The sequence below is a fragment of the Geotrypetes seraphini genome, chromosome 6, assembly GCF_902459505.1.
Source record: "Geotrypetes seraphini chromosome 6, aGeoSer1.1, whole genome shotgun sequence".
NCBI lineage: Eukaryota > Metazoa > Chordata > Amphibia > Gymnophiona > Dermophiidae > Geotrypetes > Geotrypetes seraphini.
This window is the reverse complement of record NC_047089.1, coordinates 165,812,642-165,830,833: the sequence shown is the minus strand read 5'-3', so window position 1 is coordinate 165,830,833 and position 18,192 is coordinate 165,812,642. Positions and strand designations below refer to the sequence as shown.

At 45.5% G+C, this 18,192-nt stretch overlaps 1 protein-coding gene across 4 annotated transcripts in view; it reads left to right on the top strand.

Moving 5' to 3' along the window:
* Positions 1 to 18,192, top strand: part of MYO16 (myosin XVI) — a 709,054-nt gene that overhangs the window by 457,244 nt on the left and 233,618 nt on the right. For all 4 annotated transcript variants that reach the window (XM_033949922.1, XM_033949923.1, XM_033949921.1 and 1 more), the window contains one exon: positions 12,165 to 12,240. In XM_033949922.1, coding sequence (XP_033805813.1) covers positions 12,165 to 12,240 — 76 coding nt within the window. The remainder of the gene's footprint in view (positions 1 to 12,164; positions 12,241 to 18,192) is intronic.

The following is an 18,192-nucleotide window of genomic DNA, read 5'->3' as shown; positions in this document are numbered from 1 at the left end:
TTTAACATTTCACCTGCACTCAAAAAGGCAAGGGTTTTCTCCTATCAGTATCCAGTACTGCAATATACATCTATGGAAATGCACAGCTCCTTAATTCACAAAGCCTGCTGCAGTTTTGACTCCTTTTTAACTCCCTCCCTTTCATCAAGCTGTGGTAGGGTTTTTATTGCAGGCTGCAGCGGTAAAAGATCCAATGCTCATAGAATTCCTATGAGCGTTGGACCTTTTACCTCTGCGGCCTGCGATAAAAAAAATACTCTTAACGTGGCTTGATAAAAGGGAGGAGGGGGTAAATATCCCAACAAGGATACCTTGTTTTGCCCAGAGGACAGATGCATTTCAAATCATTCTGCAGCATACAGGTCAAGGCTATCAAAATGGCAGCCATTGGACAGGGTCCTTGTTTATTATATGAAATTGTAAAAGATTCTGAAAAATCGCAACAGCAAAATTTTACTTATCAAAAATTAATAAGGCTTGCCTATTTACTCTACCTTTCACAAAACAGATGGAAAAGGATGTTTGTAAGAAGACAAGGGAATGAGCTACAGGATTGGATATTCCATACCAATAACCATTTGCACACTGATAGTTTTACGTAAGGGTAAAATATATCCAAGTGCACATAATAAAGGTGTAAATTTCTCTGAGGGCTTAAAATATATCCAAGTGCACATAATAAAGGTGTAAATTTCTCTGAGGGCTTCTGGTGACAGTATGAACCAGAAGACTGAAGCCCAAGTGGTTTATAAATGTCACTAGAACCGCGCAATAGAATTTACATCCTAATTTTAGGTGCATTTTATGAACACATTTTCTATTTATGTGCATTAGGAAGTCATTGTTCTGACTCTTCATCTCATAAATGATCATTTACTCTGCTCTTATAAAAGTGTTCCCTTTTAATGACACATCTTGTTAGTGCTTGACAGTAATGTCAGTAATTAATGATAAACATGGTTTTATGCAATAGGGTGTCATAACCTGCAAACTAGAAAGTACAAACCCCTACTCTTAGCTTTAAGCATCTTCAATATGTTTTAATACTTTTTTAATATCTTGCTTGACAAAAATAAAAGCTTAATGAGTTTCAAAACTGTGATGGAAAGATTATCTCGCTACAAGGCATTACATACAATAATGTGACTTAGTAATGTTGAAGGCATGTAAAAATGTCACGCTCAAGGAAAGAAGCACTGGCACCTTTAGGGGCCTGACTCACTGAAGCTTTATTTTCACATTGCACCTTTGAAAAAAAAAAAAGGTTTAATATTATGAGAATAATTGACTAAAGCCATAGCCCCTGTTTTCTTGAGGCAGGTTTTTCTGGATTCTGTGTCAAGGGTTTGTAAATTTTTAAGCAGTTGTGAGGCACATTTTCATAAATTTGCATACTAAAAGTTGGATTTACAAACAGTTGATACCATATTACTATGAATTAACATACTAATTTTTTTTTTTTTTAAATAACAGCTTTTATTGAGATACACCTCAAACATTACATAAACATATAGAATACAGCAGCAAGAAAATAAAATGCAAGCAACCGCACTCCAAATAACACCCAAAGTGTAGTCAAGAACAAATACAAATGTAATCCCCCCAATCTAACAATAACAAACTACAAAACCCACCAAAACACAGTCAAATTCCCACCCCCCAGGGACAAAACACAATTCCCACAACACCCAATAAAGTCGAGAAGCATCCAAAACCAGAAGAAAAAAAAAACCCAAAAAATCTAATAGGGATATAAATAAAGGTTCCCCCTAGTCTCCGCCATCCCAGTCCAGCCCCATGGTCAACTCAGTGCCCCAATCCACCCCTGCCACTGATCCCCACAGAAGCCCGAAATCTGCGCAAAATATTAGCATAGCCATGGAGTTTACCATGGCGTAGGGCTGTTAAGTGGTAAAGAAGTTGCCAAGTAAGCAAGCGATGCTCCACCATGGCCCACGTGGGAGGGAGCACCTGGTTCCAAAGGGAAGCAATAGCTAATCTAGCAGCAGTGAAGGCCAACTTACAAAACATAGAATCACCCCAAGCTAAATCCAATTGATGCCAGAACAACAAGGCATGTCGCCAATCCACTGGAATGGGGATATCCAGGATCCGAGACACCCGAGAAAAAATCCCAATCCAGAACCCAGACACCCGCCCACACTGCCACCACATATGGAAATAGGTACCCACCTCCCCACAGCCCCTCCAACAAAGAGTACTTGCACCTCCCTGCCAACGAGCCACCACCTGAGGGGTATAATACCAACGAAAGAGAACCTTGTATCCATTTTCGATCAACAAGGCCGCTATACCCGCCGAAGAAATCTCTGACCAGATATCCCCCCAGGTGTCCCAGGATATATCAGAGCCCCAATCACCCTCCCATGCCCTCATGTAGGAATGTGGGGTCCCCCGACAATTGAGGCATCTATATATAGCAGAGAGAGCTCCCTTTCTGAGCACCGGTCCTAACAACAGCTCAAAGGGAGTCTTACCCCCCCCTCAGATCCCTCAAAAGACCCGAGGCCCTGATATAATGAACAACTTGCAGGTAAGGAAACAAATCTCTGACCCCAAAGCCAAACCTGCCCCGGAGCTCTGTAAAGGGTCGAATACGGCCCAAAACCGGATCCCACAATTGACCCACACACACTAAGCCCCTAATTTTCCAATCAACAAATACTCCACCACCCCTTCCCGGTAGAAAATCTGGATTATATCTTAACGGGGTATACCAGGAATGGCGCCTACCCAGCAATAAACTACCTCGGGTCTGATTCCAAATCCTCAAAGAAGTTCCCACTGAGGACAAGCCACCCTCCAGCCGCACCCTGCCAGGTAACCAAGGCCGATGTAACAAAGGCACCCCACCACTTAAACTTTGCTCTATCTCCACCCACAGTTTCGGCGTCTGCGTCTGCCACTCTAAAAGGGCGCGCAGCTGAGCAGCCTGATAGTATTTTACCACATTGGGAACCCCCAACCCGCCGTCACCCCTACCCATACATAAGACCGTCCTACTCACCCGAGGTCTCCTGCCAGCCCAAATAAAGTGAGAGATATGCCGTTGAACTTCCTCCAACGTGTTCCTACCCACCCAGAGCGGCAGTACTTGAAATAAAAACAAAAGACGAGGCAAAATCATCATTTTCACAACTGCCACCCTACCCAACCAAGAGAAATACTGATCTTTCCAACTAAGCAAATCCTGACGAATGCGTCGAAAGAGCGGGGGGAAATTAAGATTATAGAGATCCACTCCCAGAGGTCCGAAATAAACCCCGAGGTAACGGAGAGAATGCTGAACCCACCGGAATGAAAACCGGTCTCGGAGGTAAGCCACTCGATCATCAGACAAGTTAATGTTAAGGAGCTCAGATTTTCCAACATTGACACGAAATCCCGACACCTTACCATAAGCATCCAACTCCCGTAAGATAGCATGCAGGGAACCCTCAGGGTCCTCCACCGTAAACAAGAGATCATCCGCAAACAAAGCTAACTTATAATCCCCACCCGGCACCGTAACCCCCTTGATATCCCGATTCAGCCGCACCCTCTGCGCCAGGGGTTCTATCGTCAAGGCGAAGAGAAGAGGTGAAAGAGGACACCCCTGACGCGTTCCCCTTGCGAGCGAAAAAGTCTCCGAGTAGCCCCCATTTACCTTTTACATCCAATAGAGCAAGTATAAAGGATCTGGATCCAATCCCGCATGCGCGGACCCAAACCTACAGATTCCAAAACCCTGAACAAGAAAGGCCAGGAGACTCTATCGAACGCCTTCTCAGTGTCGACCGACAGAAACACCGTTTCCCTCACTCCCCCCCTTGCCCTTTCAAACAAATTGTAAACCCGACGAGTATTGTCGCCCACCTGTCTACCCATTACAAAACCCGACTGATCCGGATGGATCAGCCGAGGAATCCAACTCATCAATCTGTCAGCCAAGATCCGCGTAAATAGCTTAGTGTCAACCCCCAACAACGAGATCGGCCTATAAGAAGCACACTGCAGGGGATCCTTCCCCTCCTTGGCCAACACCGTCACACCCGCTAATCTCATAAAGTAGGGGAGGGCACTATTCTCTTGCAAGGAGTTAAGAAAACGTAACAAAGGAGGCAGCAAAAGATCCTGAAAGCGTTTATAATATCGAACAGTAAAACCATCCAACCCTGGCGACTTACCAAGGGGCATAGAACGCAGCGCTCCACGAGCCTCAACCAACGTGAGAGGACGGTCCAACCGTGCCACATCATCAGGCGCAATCCGGGGCAACTCCGCTGAAGCCAAATAAGCGTCTAGGTCTGGTAAGGACCCAGAAGTTTCCAGTGCATAGAGATGGGAGTAATACTCCACAAAACGTGCCCGAATAGCATCCTCTTTCCGCAACAACTCACCAGAGGCTGCACGTAGCGAGAGAATCTGATTGCGCGTCTGCCTCACTTTCAGACGATGGACAACCAGTCGACTAGCTTTATTAGAAAATTCAAAATAACGCTGTTTGAGAAGCTGTAAATTGTGGTGTAAACGCTCCAGGTCTAAAGCCTGAAGATCCCGGCGTGCTTGAAACAAGCGTTCCCGTAATGCAACATCCCAAGGGCTACGCTTGTGCAAGCCCTCCAACCGACCAATCAAAATCAGCAAAGCCGCCGCCTCTTCCCGTCGTTTACGTTGCCGGGCCGAGGCCAGGGCTATCACTCTGCCCCTAAGGGTAGCCTTTAACCCCTCCCAAACCGCTTCCAACGAAGCGCCACATTCTACATTCACATCTAAATAGTCCTGTATCCACCCTTCAATCTGCGCTCCCACCTCCAGATCATCCAGGAGACTATCATTAAAACGCCAGAATTTGCGTCCCGAGCCACCACCCTCTCCCAGGAACCGCAACCAAACTGGGGGCATGATCCGACCATGTTAGGGACTCAATCCCCGCTGATTCCACCCTCCGAAGCAGTCCCCGCTCCACAAAAACATAATCAATTCTAGAATAAAAGGAATGGATACCCAAAAAATAAGTATAATCGTTAACCGATGGATGGAGCCACCGCCAACAATCCACCACATTCAGAGTAGCTAAGGCCTCCCTCAACAGTTTACGATCCCGCCTCCCATACTGATCCGCCCTCCCTGAGTTATCCAAATGAGGGGTTACTGTAAGATTAAAATCCCCACCTAAAACCAGGGCACCCCCCTTAAACCTGAGAATTCTAGGCACTAACTCTCGAAAGAAGACCCCCTGACCCTCATTGGGAGCATAAACATTAACCAGGGAGTACAAGACCCCCTCAATCAAAGCCTCCAACATTATATATCTACCCTGAGGATCCCGCACCACCCTCTGCACTTCACAACGAATCCCCTTACGAACAAGAATACCCACCCCACCCCTCTTAGAAGTGCCCACCCTGGAAGCCCAAAAGGCCTGAGGAAACCTAGAATCCCTGACTTAGAGATTCATGGGACTGGAGTAGATGTGTCTCCTGGACGAAACATACATCAGCCCGCAAGCGAAGCAGCTCCCTATAGAAAGCTCGTCTCTTATTGGGGGAATTTAGACCCCTGATATTATAAGAGACCAACCGGAATCCCTCCATAATCCAATGAGAAGAATGGCAATGCAACCCCAACCCCTGCCAACTTGTCCCCACATCTCCCGCTACCCCCCCCCAGCCCACTCCCCCACCCCCCCTACCCCAAAGTGAGAGTCCACAGATCTCCCACCAGCATACAAGGAAGTGATCCATCCCCATGGCCCCTTACACAAACCCCACAACACAACACTAACTGTCAAATACAGTTCCCACAACAATCCCCAGAATTCAATCCGCCAACCCCCAAACCCCCCGCACCACACTTCTCACTCCCCCCTCCCCCACAGTACAACATTCCCCCACAGAACACCAATACATCTTTCCAACTTCCCCCTTCCCACCCTCCCCCAGAACCAATCCATGGGCAACCCCCTCACAGTTCCTTTCCAAAACTCAAACCCAGGTACCCAGCTCCAAGGAGGGGTCCATACACACACCCCCTGCAGATAGGGAAGTATTGAAAAAACTGGAACAATACAAGCACAGTCAGTCAGCCCTCAGGGGGGGCACTGGATGTAGAAGCAGTAACTGGAAGAGGGTGTCCACCTCCTCGGCCGCCCCTCCCGCTCCGGGATCCTCTCTCCACTCGCTGCCATCGGGAGGGGGCGGGAGGCGCCACTCCGTTCAACACCGCTCCCTCAGCAGGAACAGCCTCCTCCGGGATTTCAATACCCGCTTGCTGCAACAGACCACGAGCCTCCCGCACTGTAGTGACTTTTGTATGAACTCCATTGATGGTAATCACCACCCCAAAAGGGTAAGTCCAGCGGTAGCGCAAATTACTACGCTGCAATGCTTTGGTCACATCTCTGAACGCCCGACGTTTCTGGAGCATGCCCGCAGCCAGGTCTTGATAGAACTCCAACCGATGGCCTTCCCACGTAACTGTGCCCATTTCCCGGGCTCTGCGGAAGATCTGTTCTTTAAGGGTAAAGCTCAGGAGGCAGAGTACAATATCTTTAGGTTGATCGGATGTCCGAGGTCCCAGAGCCCGATGTGCCCGCTCAAGTCCCGGCTCCAGGGTATCATCTTGTAAAAGCCACCTGATCAGCTTAATAGTAGTAGCACGCACATCTTTAAACTCTGGTAAGTCCGGTAGGCCCTGCACCCTCAAATTATTACACCGGGTGCGGTTCTCCAGGTCCTCAACTTTGTCCAGGAGGATTTGATAATCAGCAGAGGCAGTTTCCAAGGATCTTTGCACCCCGGTCACATTCTCTTTACAGCTATCCAGCCGCATCTCCACAACCTCCACCCTGGTGCCCACCTCCACCAAATCAGTTCGCAGCTCTTGCACCGCTTCCCGGACCTGCACAGCCACAGCCGAAATTTCAGATTTCACCTCAGTAATCCAACGCTGCATGTCCGCTTTAGTAAGCGGTTCCGGCGGTGCATCCACCTGCCCGGGCTCAACCAGCATGTCAGTGACCGCAGCGATAGCACCACTCAATCGCACCGCTTCCCCGCTGCTGGTCTCCGGGCCCGCACCGCCACGTGCTACCCGGCCCAGCGCCTGCTCCATCGTGCGCTGGCCGGGTTTGTCACCGGGTAATTTTTTGCGCGTTGCCATGGGGTTCCCCGATCCTTCACACACCTCACCACCACTCGGGGAGTGGAAAAATGCGCCGTTTTCACAACTTTAATCAGTTAGATCGCCGGGCCCGAACGGAGCTTTCAGTTTGACGTCACTTCCTCCTTCCTATTTAACATACTAATTAATGCAATTAATTAATAATAATGGAACCCTTTTGCTAAAAATTTTTAAGAAAAGGACTCTTAGTGGGAGACTGCTCAGTGTATGCAAGTATTATATTTTGCAGGTGCTGCTTTTAAATTACTGAAAAACCAAACGTTGAACAGTGGTCACGTGACTGCCAGTTCTTTTGTAAGCACTTTCGAGTTGTTGACTATATTACTGCACATTATTGCAGTGTTCTTACTTTTGTTCTTCTTAGTGGGAGACTGCATAGTGTATTATATTTTTCAGGTGCTGCCTTTTAATTACTAAAGACCTGAACTCATTTCCGAGTTCTTAACTATATTACTGCACACTATTGTGGCGTTTGTGCTGCGGCAGTATGCGCCATTGGCACATGCCCAAGGAGCAAGTCAAGCTCCTTGGGAATTGAATGGGCTTCGGTGCATTTGCCACGGTAGACTTTCTACCGCAGCTTTGTAATAAATTGGAGCAGGTCTATAAACACCAGTGTTCTCTACATATGAAGCATTCCTTGTAAAATTAACATCCAATTCAGAGTATTAACACCACAAGTATGACAATGATGTTAATTGAGAGTGTTCACTACATTTGCACAACTTATGCTTGCTTCAGTAGCACATTCAAGTCCCATCCCCTTTACCCTTTACATTCGAAATCACTAAAATTATGTCATGAAAGCAGTGGCTTTAGTACAGCATACTACATACTGTGTACTACTGCTTTACACAAAAATATAAATCGACAGATCAATTACAAAGGGCCAGCTTATGCTTTTAGAAGTTGATCGTATCCCATGTTTTTTAAGTGCACATCAATTTATTTTCAATTTCCCAACTCTACTTACGTCAAAATTACCACTCCTCAATGATCAACTCTCCTTCATCATTGGGAGTCTTGTGGGAAACAGTTTGAAGTCCGCTCTGACTGAAACTAAGCCTTTAGATCAAAAGACAAAAGTGGAGGATTAATCAATAAGAAAGCTTTCATTTTCTTTTTTCTTTACACTGAATCCTTAAACATAACAATCAAATCAATCTAGTATAAGCACAGGGCAGCCACAGGAGGTTGTTTGACAAAGAAATTGCCTTTCCTGTCTAGAAGGCTTATCAGCTTTACATCCATTCACTTTGAGGAAGTTCATTTACGGGTAGTAACTCAAAAAAAATTAAAGAAAGAATAGAGACTGTATTGCTAAACCTACCTTGATTATTGTATTATTTCTAATGGAGCACTTCACAGAATACAAGATGAATATTCTCTTATGTTTCTTCTTGAAAAAAGATGGATGGATCCAAGCTTTTAAGTGATTTCACTGTTTCATCAAAAACTTAGGGCTCCTTTTACGAAGGCACGGTAGCGGTTTAACTTGCGTAATAGCGCACGCTAAACCACCGGCCACACTAGCCGCTACCACCTCCTCGAGCAGACGGTAGTTTTCCGACTAGCGCGGGGGTTAGCACATGATGAAAAGTCACGCACATTAAAGCCTTTAGAGCTCCTTTTCCAAAGGCGTGGTAGCGGTTTAACGCGTGTAATACCACGTGCTAAACTGCCGGCCGCGCTAGCCGCTACCACCTCCTCTTGAATAGGCGGTAGTTTTTAGGCTAGTGCGGGGGTTAGCGTGTGATGAAAAGTCACGCACGTTAAAACTGCTAACGCGGCTTCGTAAAAGGAGCCCTTAGTGGCTTCTGTAATCTCCACCTTTGTGTCCCGACCGTAACGCAATAAATAAAACACCACAGAGACCTCAGTGTGTTAGTGGTCCTTTCAAAATGATTTGGTGCATTTTTATTGTAAAGTAGGCAAAAAGATTGAGTTACAACAATGTAGCATCAATTAACTGAAAACATTTCACCCAATGGCAAATTGAGAGATCAGCATTTTCGATGTCCATGTACAAAGTTAAGAAGGTGGCCTGATTTAGAGATCATGCCTAGCCATCTATTTTTAAGTAGAATAGCAGAATAGAATAAAAGCCAGCTCGATCTGATATTTCAGAGTTTATACAAGATTATTTAGAAGACTTCAATATGAAGAAGAAATGTTTATCAGAAATGTGGTGTTGTTTTTTTTTAAAAATAATTCTTTATTCGTTTTCAAATTGAACAGCAAGTGCACAAAAGAATATATTATATAAATTATATCACAACAGCACATTAATATCTATCACATAAAAATCTAGTGATGCAATACCCCCCCACACCCACCCATCCTTCATCACATTTTCAACAGAAATGTACACATATTATATCCAAGGAAGTGAAGAAAAACAAGGATTGTAACCATAGGCTTTGACTCCAAGTATTAGACATGATATTTGGCTGAGGTAAGCCAACTACTTATTTGCTTAACGACTATGAGCCCTGTTCTAAGGTCTGGCTCAGGCCTCACTGGTTTACTAACTAAAAGACTGTTGTGCCCTGTGTTTGGGGCGTGGCAGCCTCAGACCAGAGCTAGCACTTAGAAATCTGCAATCCCAGACCCAGTTACGGATTTTATATTTAAAACTAAGAGACTTGGCTTCTTTATCTGAGACTGTGAAGTAACATTATTATCTATTGGGGGAGTAAGACTGGGAAACCTGGTTTTGATGCTCTCCCCAGAGGTTGCAATATAATATGATAAGGCACAGTTTATAACTGAGTTGGATAGGGGAGCCTCAGTTTGTCGCAGTTCCTGAAGATACTTTACAGCGAAACATAGTTCTGTGTCGGGCTGGACAGTTGTATTTTACTGAATCTGTTATGAACTGTCAAGTACGTGAACAGACTTTTGAAACTGGAGGATTTCTGATAATCAGCCATTTTGGACGTTGGCAACAAAGAAGATTGTCATCTTCGGGTTGATGATAACTGATTCACAGGATGAAGATATATGGATGTGGGTCTCCTATCACTGATTATATATTTGTAGGATAAGGTGATTTTATTATATATTTATGAATAATAAATATTGTGATAATAAAGATATATTTTATGATGATGATTGTGATTTGGTTTTGGGAATAGCGCTTTCATAAGACCTGGGAAATATATAAGATTTTAAGAACACAGAGTTCAGCTGTATAATTGGATCCTTCCTGAATTATCTAATTCATGGGACCATTTATTATTGTTACAGTTATGGGTCTGGGGAGGGGAGGATTACTCTTTGCTTTCTGTAAACCATTATACAAGTAATATTTGTCTAAAATATCTTGTTTGCATGATTGCATAAAGAATTAAATAATTATATATATGGTGCTGAACTTAAGGGACTTCTGCACCAAATTTTCAATGCGGAAAAGCATTCTAACAGATGCAAGGTACTAAACAAGGCAGAAATGGCAGATCAGTGAGAAAACTCACCAATGTGCCCATTTATAGAATAGCACCGGTTTTTCCACATGGACCTGCAAAGGAAGTGTAGCCATGGGAGGGGCATTCCCTTAAAATGCATGCAGTGTTATAGAATAGTATGAATTCACACTCAACTTGTATGCCAGGAATTATACCTGGTTTAAATTGGTGTAACGCCTTGCGCCCAAAGTCGACTGCAGATCCCGGCACTATGTACTATTCTAAAAAGGATGTTGATACCGGAATACCCATTATAGAATACAGGGGGGGGGGGGGGTTCTGACTTTTGAGCAACATTTATTAAATCCAGCCTTCAGCATGCGACAAGTGTAATGTAGTAACTGGCTAACTCTTCCACATTCACTCTCCATGTGCTGCCCCCTGACTGAAATTTATTGAAAAACTCAATAAAGCATGGTTTAAAATGGCAAACTACCCACAAAGCACCTCAACATATTCTCATGGTAGCCTGTTTCCTTGTGTTAAGCCTGTATTAAGGACTTAAAGCCCTTTACTAAGAGGGTCCCTAAATGTCATGTTTTATTGGGAATGGATATGTTGTGTTGTAATCTGTTTTGGAAAAGCAGATTTTACATTTTTAAAACAAATAAAACTATGTGTAAAAAGCTTGTAGTGTGATTTATTGCAACCAGAACATGAAAATCAAAAACTGAAAGTCATTAACATTTCTGATAATTTGTTATAATATGATACTCTCTCTACTTCCCTCTGGCCCTGCTTTTTATCTATCCTGGCAGCTGCTTCAAGGACACCTCCTCTCCTGTCTCTCTCCAATCCAGGGAAAGAGCCATACTTCTTAAGGTGGCTCTGACACTGTGAGGGAGTATCCAGCAGGGGGAGTGGTATTGTCCTATGGCCCTGCTTTTTATCTATCCTGGCAGCTGCTTCATGGACACCTCCTCTCCTGTCTCTCTCCAATCCAGGGAAAGAGCCATACTTCTTAAGGTGGCTCTGACACTGTGAGGGAGTATCCAGCAGGGGGAGTGGTATTGTCCTATGGCCCTGCTTTTTATCTATCCTGGCAGCTGCTTCAAGGACACCTCCTCTCCTGTCTCTCTCCAATCCAGGGAAAGAGCCATACTTCTTAAGGTGGCTCTGACACTGTGAGGGAGTATCCAGCAGGGGGAGTGGTATTGTCCTATGGCCCTGCTTTTTATCTATCCTGGCAGCTGCTTCATGGACACCTCCTCTCCTGTCTCTCTCCAATCCAGGGAAAGAGCCATACTTCTTAAGGTGGCTCTGACACTGTGAGGGAGTATCCAGCAGGGGGAGTGGTATTGTCCTATAGACTCCCTCACAGTAACATTGCCCCAAGAGCCCCACAGCCTGCTTCATTTCCATTCAAAAGACAGCTCTCTCTTCTTTTTTTTCAGCTTTCCATAACTTGGATAAACTCAGTTGTGATATAAACATAATTGCATTTGCAAGTCATAAATGATACACTTTTATCGAACTGTATATAATTCTTCTACGTATTTTATTTAATTCCAGGTGAATTATGAAATTGTTGGAGCAGTTGAAAAAAATAAAGACTCACTGTCACAGAACCTCCTGTTTGTAATGAAAAGTAAGTTAACTGCAGGAAAATAATGAGCCTTTTTGTTACAATTTAGATCGAAATTCTAATGCCTAAATTATTATGTTTTTTTTTTTAACATTTAAGAACCATATACTGTAACTTAAAATCTGGTTTAAATTAGACCATATCATGAAACAGTGAAAATAATAGAGCCCTACTGTGCCTTGTTTCCAGACAGCATGTACTTGTTTAACACATTGATTTTTTCATAGTAAAAACTTCTACCTACCAATTATCTACATTTTTAAAGAAAAAACTGGCTGAGGAAACTTATTCTGCATATCATTCAGAATCCCCTAGAAATTTCCCCATTTTAGTTTTGAAAAAATATGTTGTAGTAAGGGGGCAATTCTATAACTGCAATGAAGATTTGTCTTTAAAATACCATGAGCCCTCCCCACTGCAGTTTATGCCTGTGAAACTTGGAAAATATATCACCACTAGTACAATATAAATGTATTGCACCAGCAGTGTTTAAGTAAACTATTACATGTCATATATCAAGACCATATTACTCACAAAGAGATAGAAACAGTTCAATCACATAGGGGCCGATATTCAGACCACAGGAGAGAGCTAGCTATCTCTCACAGTCAGCAGCAGCAGCAGAACTTCAATGCTGGCACCATATCTGGCAACCAGTATTAAAGTTCTGGGGGGGGGGGGGGGGAGTTTGGGCCAGCCGAGACATAGCTGCCTAAGCTGATATTCATTGACTGGTTAGCTAAGTCCTAGCAGCCAAAGATAGACCTGCTTTTTAGGTGGGCCCAAGGCAGGGGTGCCCACACTTTCTTGGCTTGCAAGCTACTTTTAAAATGACCAAGTCAAAATGATCTACCAACAATAAAATTAAAAAAACACAAAGCACACTGTACGCAGAGAAAATGTTAATTATCATTTATTTTCGGGGTTTTTTTTTTCAAAGAGGTCAAGGCAGATGACTTTAAAATATGCAATGTCACCTCAATAACAACTATACAAAAATAGACAAATATCCCCCCTTCCCTTTTACTAAACCGTGATAGCAGTTTTTAGCACAGGGAGCTGCGCTGAATGCCCCCACACTGCTCTCGACACTCATAGGCTCTCTGCACTAAAAACTGCTATTGCGGTTTTACAAAAGGAGGCCATATTGCAAAATATAGACAGCAGATATAAATTTGGACACATTTTGATCACTAAATTTAAAATGAAATCATTTTTCCTACCTTTGCTGTCTGGTGATTTCATGAGTCTCTGGTTGCACTTCCTTATTCTGACTATAAATCCAATATTTATTTATTTCTGCTTCCAGACCTCATTCCATTCCCCAACCAACATCTCTCTCTGTCCCTCCATGAGTCCAACTTTTTCTTTCTCTCTCCCTGCCCCTCCCCTCCCCTTTCTTTCTTTCTCTCTGCCCCTTTCTTTTTCACTCCCTGCCCCCTCCCTTTTCTTTATTTTTTTAATTTTTATTTTAACAAGTTTTATTGAATTTTCACAATGGAAAATACACCAGATAGCCAAATCCCACCCCAAAACATAAACAGTCATACTGGTACTCTTCAATATAAGGCAATACTATCCAACCCCAAATTTCCCCCTCCCTTTCTTTTTTTCTGTCTCTTTCTCTCTCTCTCTGCCCCCCCTCAAGCCACTGCCATCGATTTCTCCCTGCTTCCCCAATGCCAGGCCAGGTACGTACAAGTGCCAGGCCCACAGCCTCCCTCCCCCCCCCCCCCCCCCCCCCACCGCCGACGTCAATTTTGACATCAGAGAGGAAGTTCTGGGCCAGCCAGGCAGCAATTGGTTGGCCCAGAACTTCCTCTCCAATGTCGGAATTGACATCGGGGATAAGGCTGTGGGCCCGGCGCTTGTATGTGCCTGGTGTCAGGGAAGCAGGGAGAATAGAACGCAAAGGCAACGCAAGTCTATTGTGGAGCCCAGGATGGGCTCCGTGATTGACTCGTGTTGTCTTTGTGATCTACTGGTTGATCATGATCGACTTTTTGGGCACCTAAGGGATCTGGCCAATCAGAATCTTAGGCCACTCCTAGCATAACCCAAATGCACTGGGAGACAGGCCTAAGATTCTGATTGGGTGGGGCCTTATGCACTTGGGCCAATCAGGCCCTTAGGCCCCTCCCCAGTGTATCCCACAATGCACTGGGAAGGGGCAGGCCTGCCATTCAGATGAAGGTGGGTCTGCCGGACAGACGGAGAAAGCATCCGGCCAGCCAGTCAACTACTAAAGGTAGGGGGGTTCTGGTGGGTTGGGGGTAGGTCCAGCTGGGCTAGGTGGGGGGCAGGGTTCTGGCTGTGCTGAGGGGTTCTGGCCGGGGAGGTCAGCAGCCTACCTTCATGAAGGTGTGGGGGGTCCCTCCTGGGTGCGGTCATTACGGGGGGTGGGGGTATCCAGGAGGGACTGGACATCCTTCCAGCCATGGTCGTTATGGGGGGTGGGGTGTCCAGCAGAAGGGACTGGGAATCCCTCCTGCTGTGATCATTATGGGGGATAGGGCAGGAGGGATCGGGCATTCCTCCTGCCGCAGTCATTAAGGGGGGTGGGAGTGTGTTTAGCAGGAGGGACTGGGCATTTCTCCTGCCTTGGTCATTACTGGAGGGTGGGGTGTGTCCGGCAGGAGGGACTGGATATCCCTCCTGCCGGAGGATGTGTCAGCAGGGTGGTGACAGTAGGAATTGGGCACTTCTACTGCTGTGGACATTCGGGGTGGGGGGCAGCTTCTGAGGTCCTGGCAGGAGGGACTGGGAATACTTCCTGCCAGCAGTGGCGTACCTAGGATATGTGGCACCCGGGGCCCATCATTTTTTGACACCCCCCCCCCCATGTAAATTTTTTTTTTTTTTTGCAATAACCATGAAATGGAATAAATGGTCAGAATAGAAACAGGCAGTGAAAATTTTCTTTTATTGAACCTCATATATGTAACCATTATTCCAAACATAACATAACATAAATTATGTCTAAATTGTCATGACATTAGAAGTACATATGGAGTAGTTGCAGGTGATGCTTGGGACAGTTCTGATTGTGTTAGTTCGGTTTTATGTGTTTTTTGAATAGAAGGGTTTTTATTTCTTTTTGAAGGTTTTGCAGTCTGTGGTTGATATCAATTGGTTGTAGAGTTGGGGGTCGAGTGTTGCAGCTCGAATGGCTAGGAGGTTGTCGAACAGTTTTTTTCTTTTGACGTTTTTGGTTGGAGGGTGTGTGAATGGTGCACAAGTTCTCCTATGTCTGTTTGAAGTGGATTGAATTATTTAGCTGAAGAAATTAGTTACCCCCCCATTCCACACACATTAATTCTCTTCCATTTTTGTTCCCATTATAAAAAACACTGATAAGTTCCCAGAAAAAAAATACATTAAAATAAGAAGTGAAAACAAAGGCCCCTACAGATGAGAACATAACATAAGAATAGCCTAACTGGGTCAGACCAATGGTCCATCATGCCCAGTAGCCCATTCTCATGGTAGCCAATCCAGGACACTAATACCTGGTCAAAACCCAAAGAGTAGCAACATTCCATGCTACCGATCCAGGGCAAGCAGACACTTCCCCCATGTCTTAATAACAGATTATGGACTTTTCCTCCAGGAATTTGTCCAAATCTTTCTTAAAACCAGCTACACTATCTGCTTTTACCATAACTTCTGGCCACTTCATTTTTAAGTTTAGATCTTTCCTTTCAAACAGAGACCTTGCTAGATGTCAAATACAGCACAAGGTAACTTCACATGGACTTAGCTGTGCAGGAAATGTGAATCTCCTCATACACCCACCATATAGTGCAAAAATGTGCAAAGGTCTGTTTTTTTCTTTCGATCACTACATAGCCTAATGCCACACAAGCAGCGCTGTTACAAACATATTCTGTAGGTCAATGCTAAGGATAACAAAGTTTCCTTCCTTGGACCAGAAGGAGATAAACCACTGGAAGAGATCCCAAAACAACACCCAAAGACCCACTCAGTGTGTGAATCAGTTGAGTGGAGTGGACTAACTGGGGGGTGGAAATGGGCCCGGAGTTTGCTCAGCAGAATTTCCCAGACCACCTCTTCCTCTCAACACATTGACACGCTGCCACCATCACCACTAGGAACACCTCACTGGGTAGGCCAGCTATGCTATAAACTTTATAAAACACATTATTATATTTTCTTATAAAGCACATATTTTAACTGACCTCTCTGACATCCTCAGCCTTTCCATTCACAAAAATAGAAGGAAGAAAAGTTCCCATTTCCTGCTGTCTCATGTCCCCGGCCTATACAATATTTTTTTTCTGCAGACCCTTCAAAAGTCTGACCAAATCCTCGTTTCACTTGCATTATAAAGTACTGAGGATGCCATCTCTCCCCAATCCCAGGTCCTAAAGTCTAAGACAGTAGCGCAAACTAATGCTGCCAGATACAGGAAAAAAAAATTTTGATTCGATTCAGCCCTATTGAATTGGTTTTTCAATTCGATTTTCCTGCCCAGTTGGGTGATTTTTTTCAAAACTCCTGGTGGGTTTTATAGCTTTTTCACCCCCTTTGGCTTCTCCTAACCACACTGGCGCTGTGGTGTAAATAAAATAAAGAAACAAAAAGGACTTTTCCTCTTTCTGTTAAATCCTAGCTCACGTTTGCAGTCCAACACCAGCTCTGGCAGGATACACATTTCAAATCTGACATGTTATAATCACAAAACAGAAAATAAAATTAATTTTTCTACCTTTTGTTGTCTGGTTATATTTCAAATCTTGTTGGTCCAAGGCTCTGGTTTTCTTCTGATAACTTGCTTGCCAGGGTCTCCTTCTTTCTGCATGCTAACCATCCATCTGCCAACTCTGTCCTCCCTTTCCATTTCCCTTCCCTTCCCAGGAAGTCTGGTATCTTTCCTTTTTTTCATCTCCCTCCACAGATCCACCTTTTCTTAAATACCCTTTCATCCGGCATCTCTCCCTCCTTCCCCACCATCCCAGAGTCCACCATCTCTCCCTTTCTTTTCCTAATTACCCTCCTATCCAGTATCTCTATCCCTCCTCCACACCATCCCTTGTGTCCAATTTCTCTCCCTTTCTGTTCCTTCCCTCCCTAAATCCCATGGTCCATCATCTCTCTCCCTCTCCTCTATTTTCAGACCCATTATTTCTTCCCCCCCCCCCAAAGTTTGGCATATGCATGTCTCTTTGAACACCCCCTTCCCTCCGTGTACTTCTAAATCATGGTCCCCCCCCAAAGGCCTGTCCCCCCTTAAAGGTCTGCCTGTCCCACCTTGAAGGCCTGCACCCCCCTTGAAGGCCTGTCCCTTCCCCTTGTAGGCCTGTCCCCCCCTTGAAGGCCTGCCTGCCTGTCCCCCCCTTGAAGGTCTGCACCCCCCGAAGGCCTGCACCCCCCCGAAGGCCTGTCCCCCACTTGAAGGCCTGTCCCACCCCCTTGTAGCTTCTCCCCCCCCCTTGTAGGCCTGTCCCCCCTTGAAGGCCTGCCTGCCTGCCTTTCCCCCCTTGAAGGCCTGTCCCCCCTTGAAGGCCTGCACCCCCTTGAAGGCCTGCACCCCCCCCCTCGAAGGCCTGCCCCCCCTTGAAGGTCTGCACCCCCCCCCCCCGAAGGCCTGTCCCCCCCTTGAAGGCCTGTCCCACCCCCTTGTAGGCCTGTCCCCCCCTTGAAGGCCTGTCCCCCCTTGAAGGCCTGCACCCCCTTGAAGGCCTGCACCACCCCCCTCGAAGGCCTGCACTCCCTTGAAGGTCTGAACCCCCCCCCCGAAGGCCTGTCCCCCACTTGAAGGCTTGTACCACCCCCTTGTAGCTTCTCCCCCCCTTGAAGGCCTGCCTGCCTGCCTTTCCCCCCCTTGAAGGCCTGCACCCCCTTGAAGGACTGCACCCCCCCCAAAGGCCTGCACTCCCTTGAAGGCCTGCACCCCCCTGAAGGCCTGCCTGCCCCCCTTGAAGGCCTGCACCC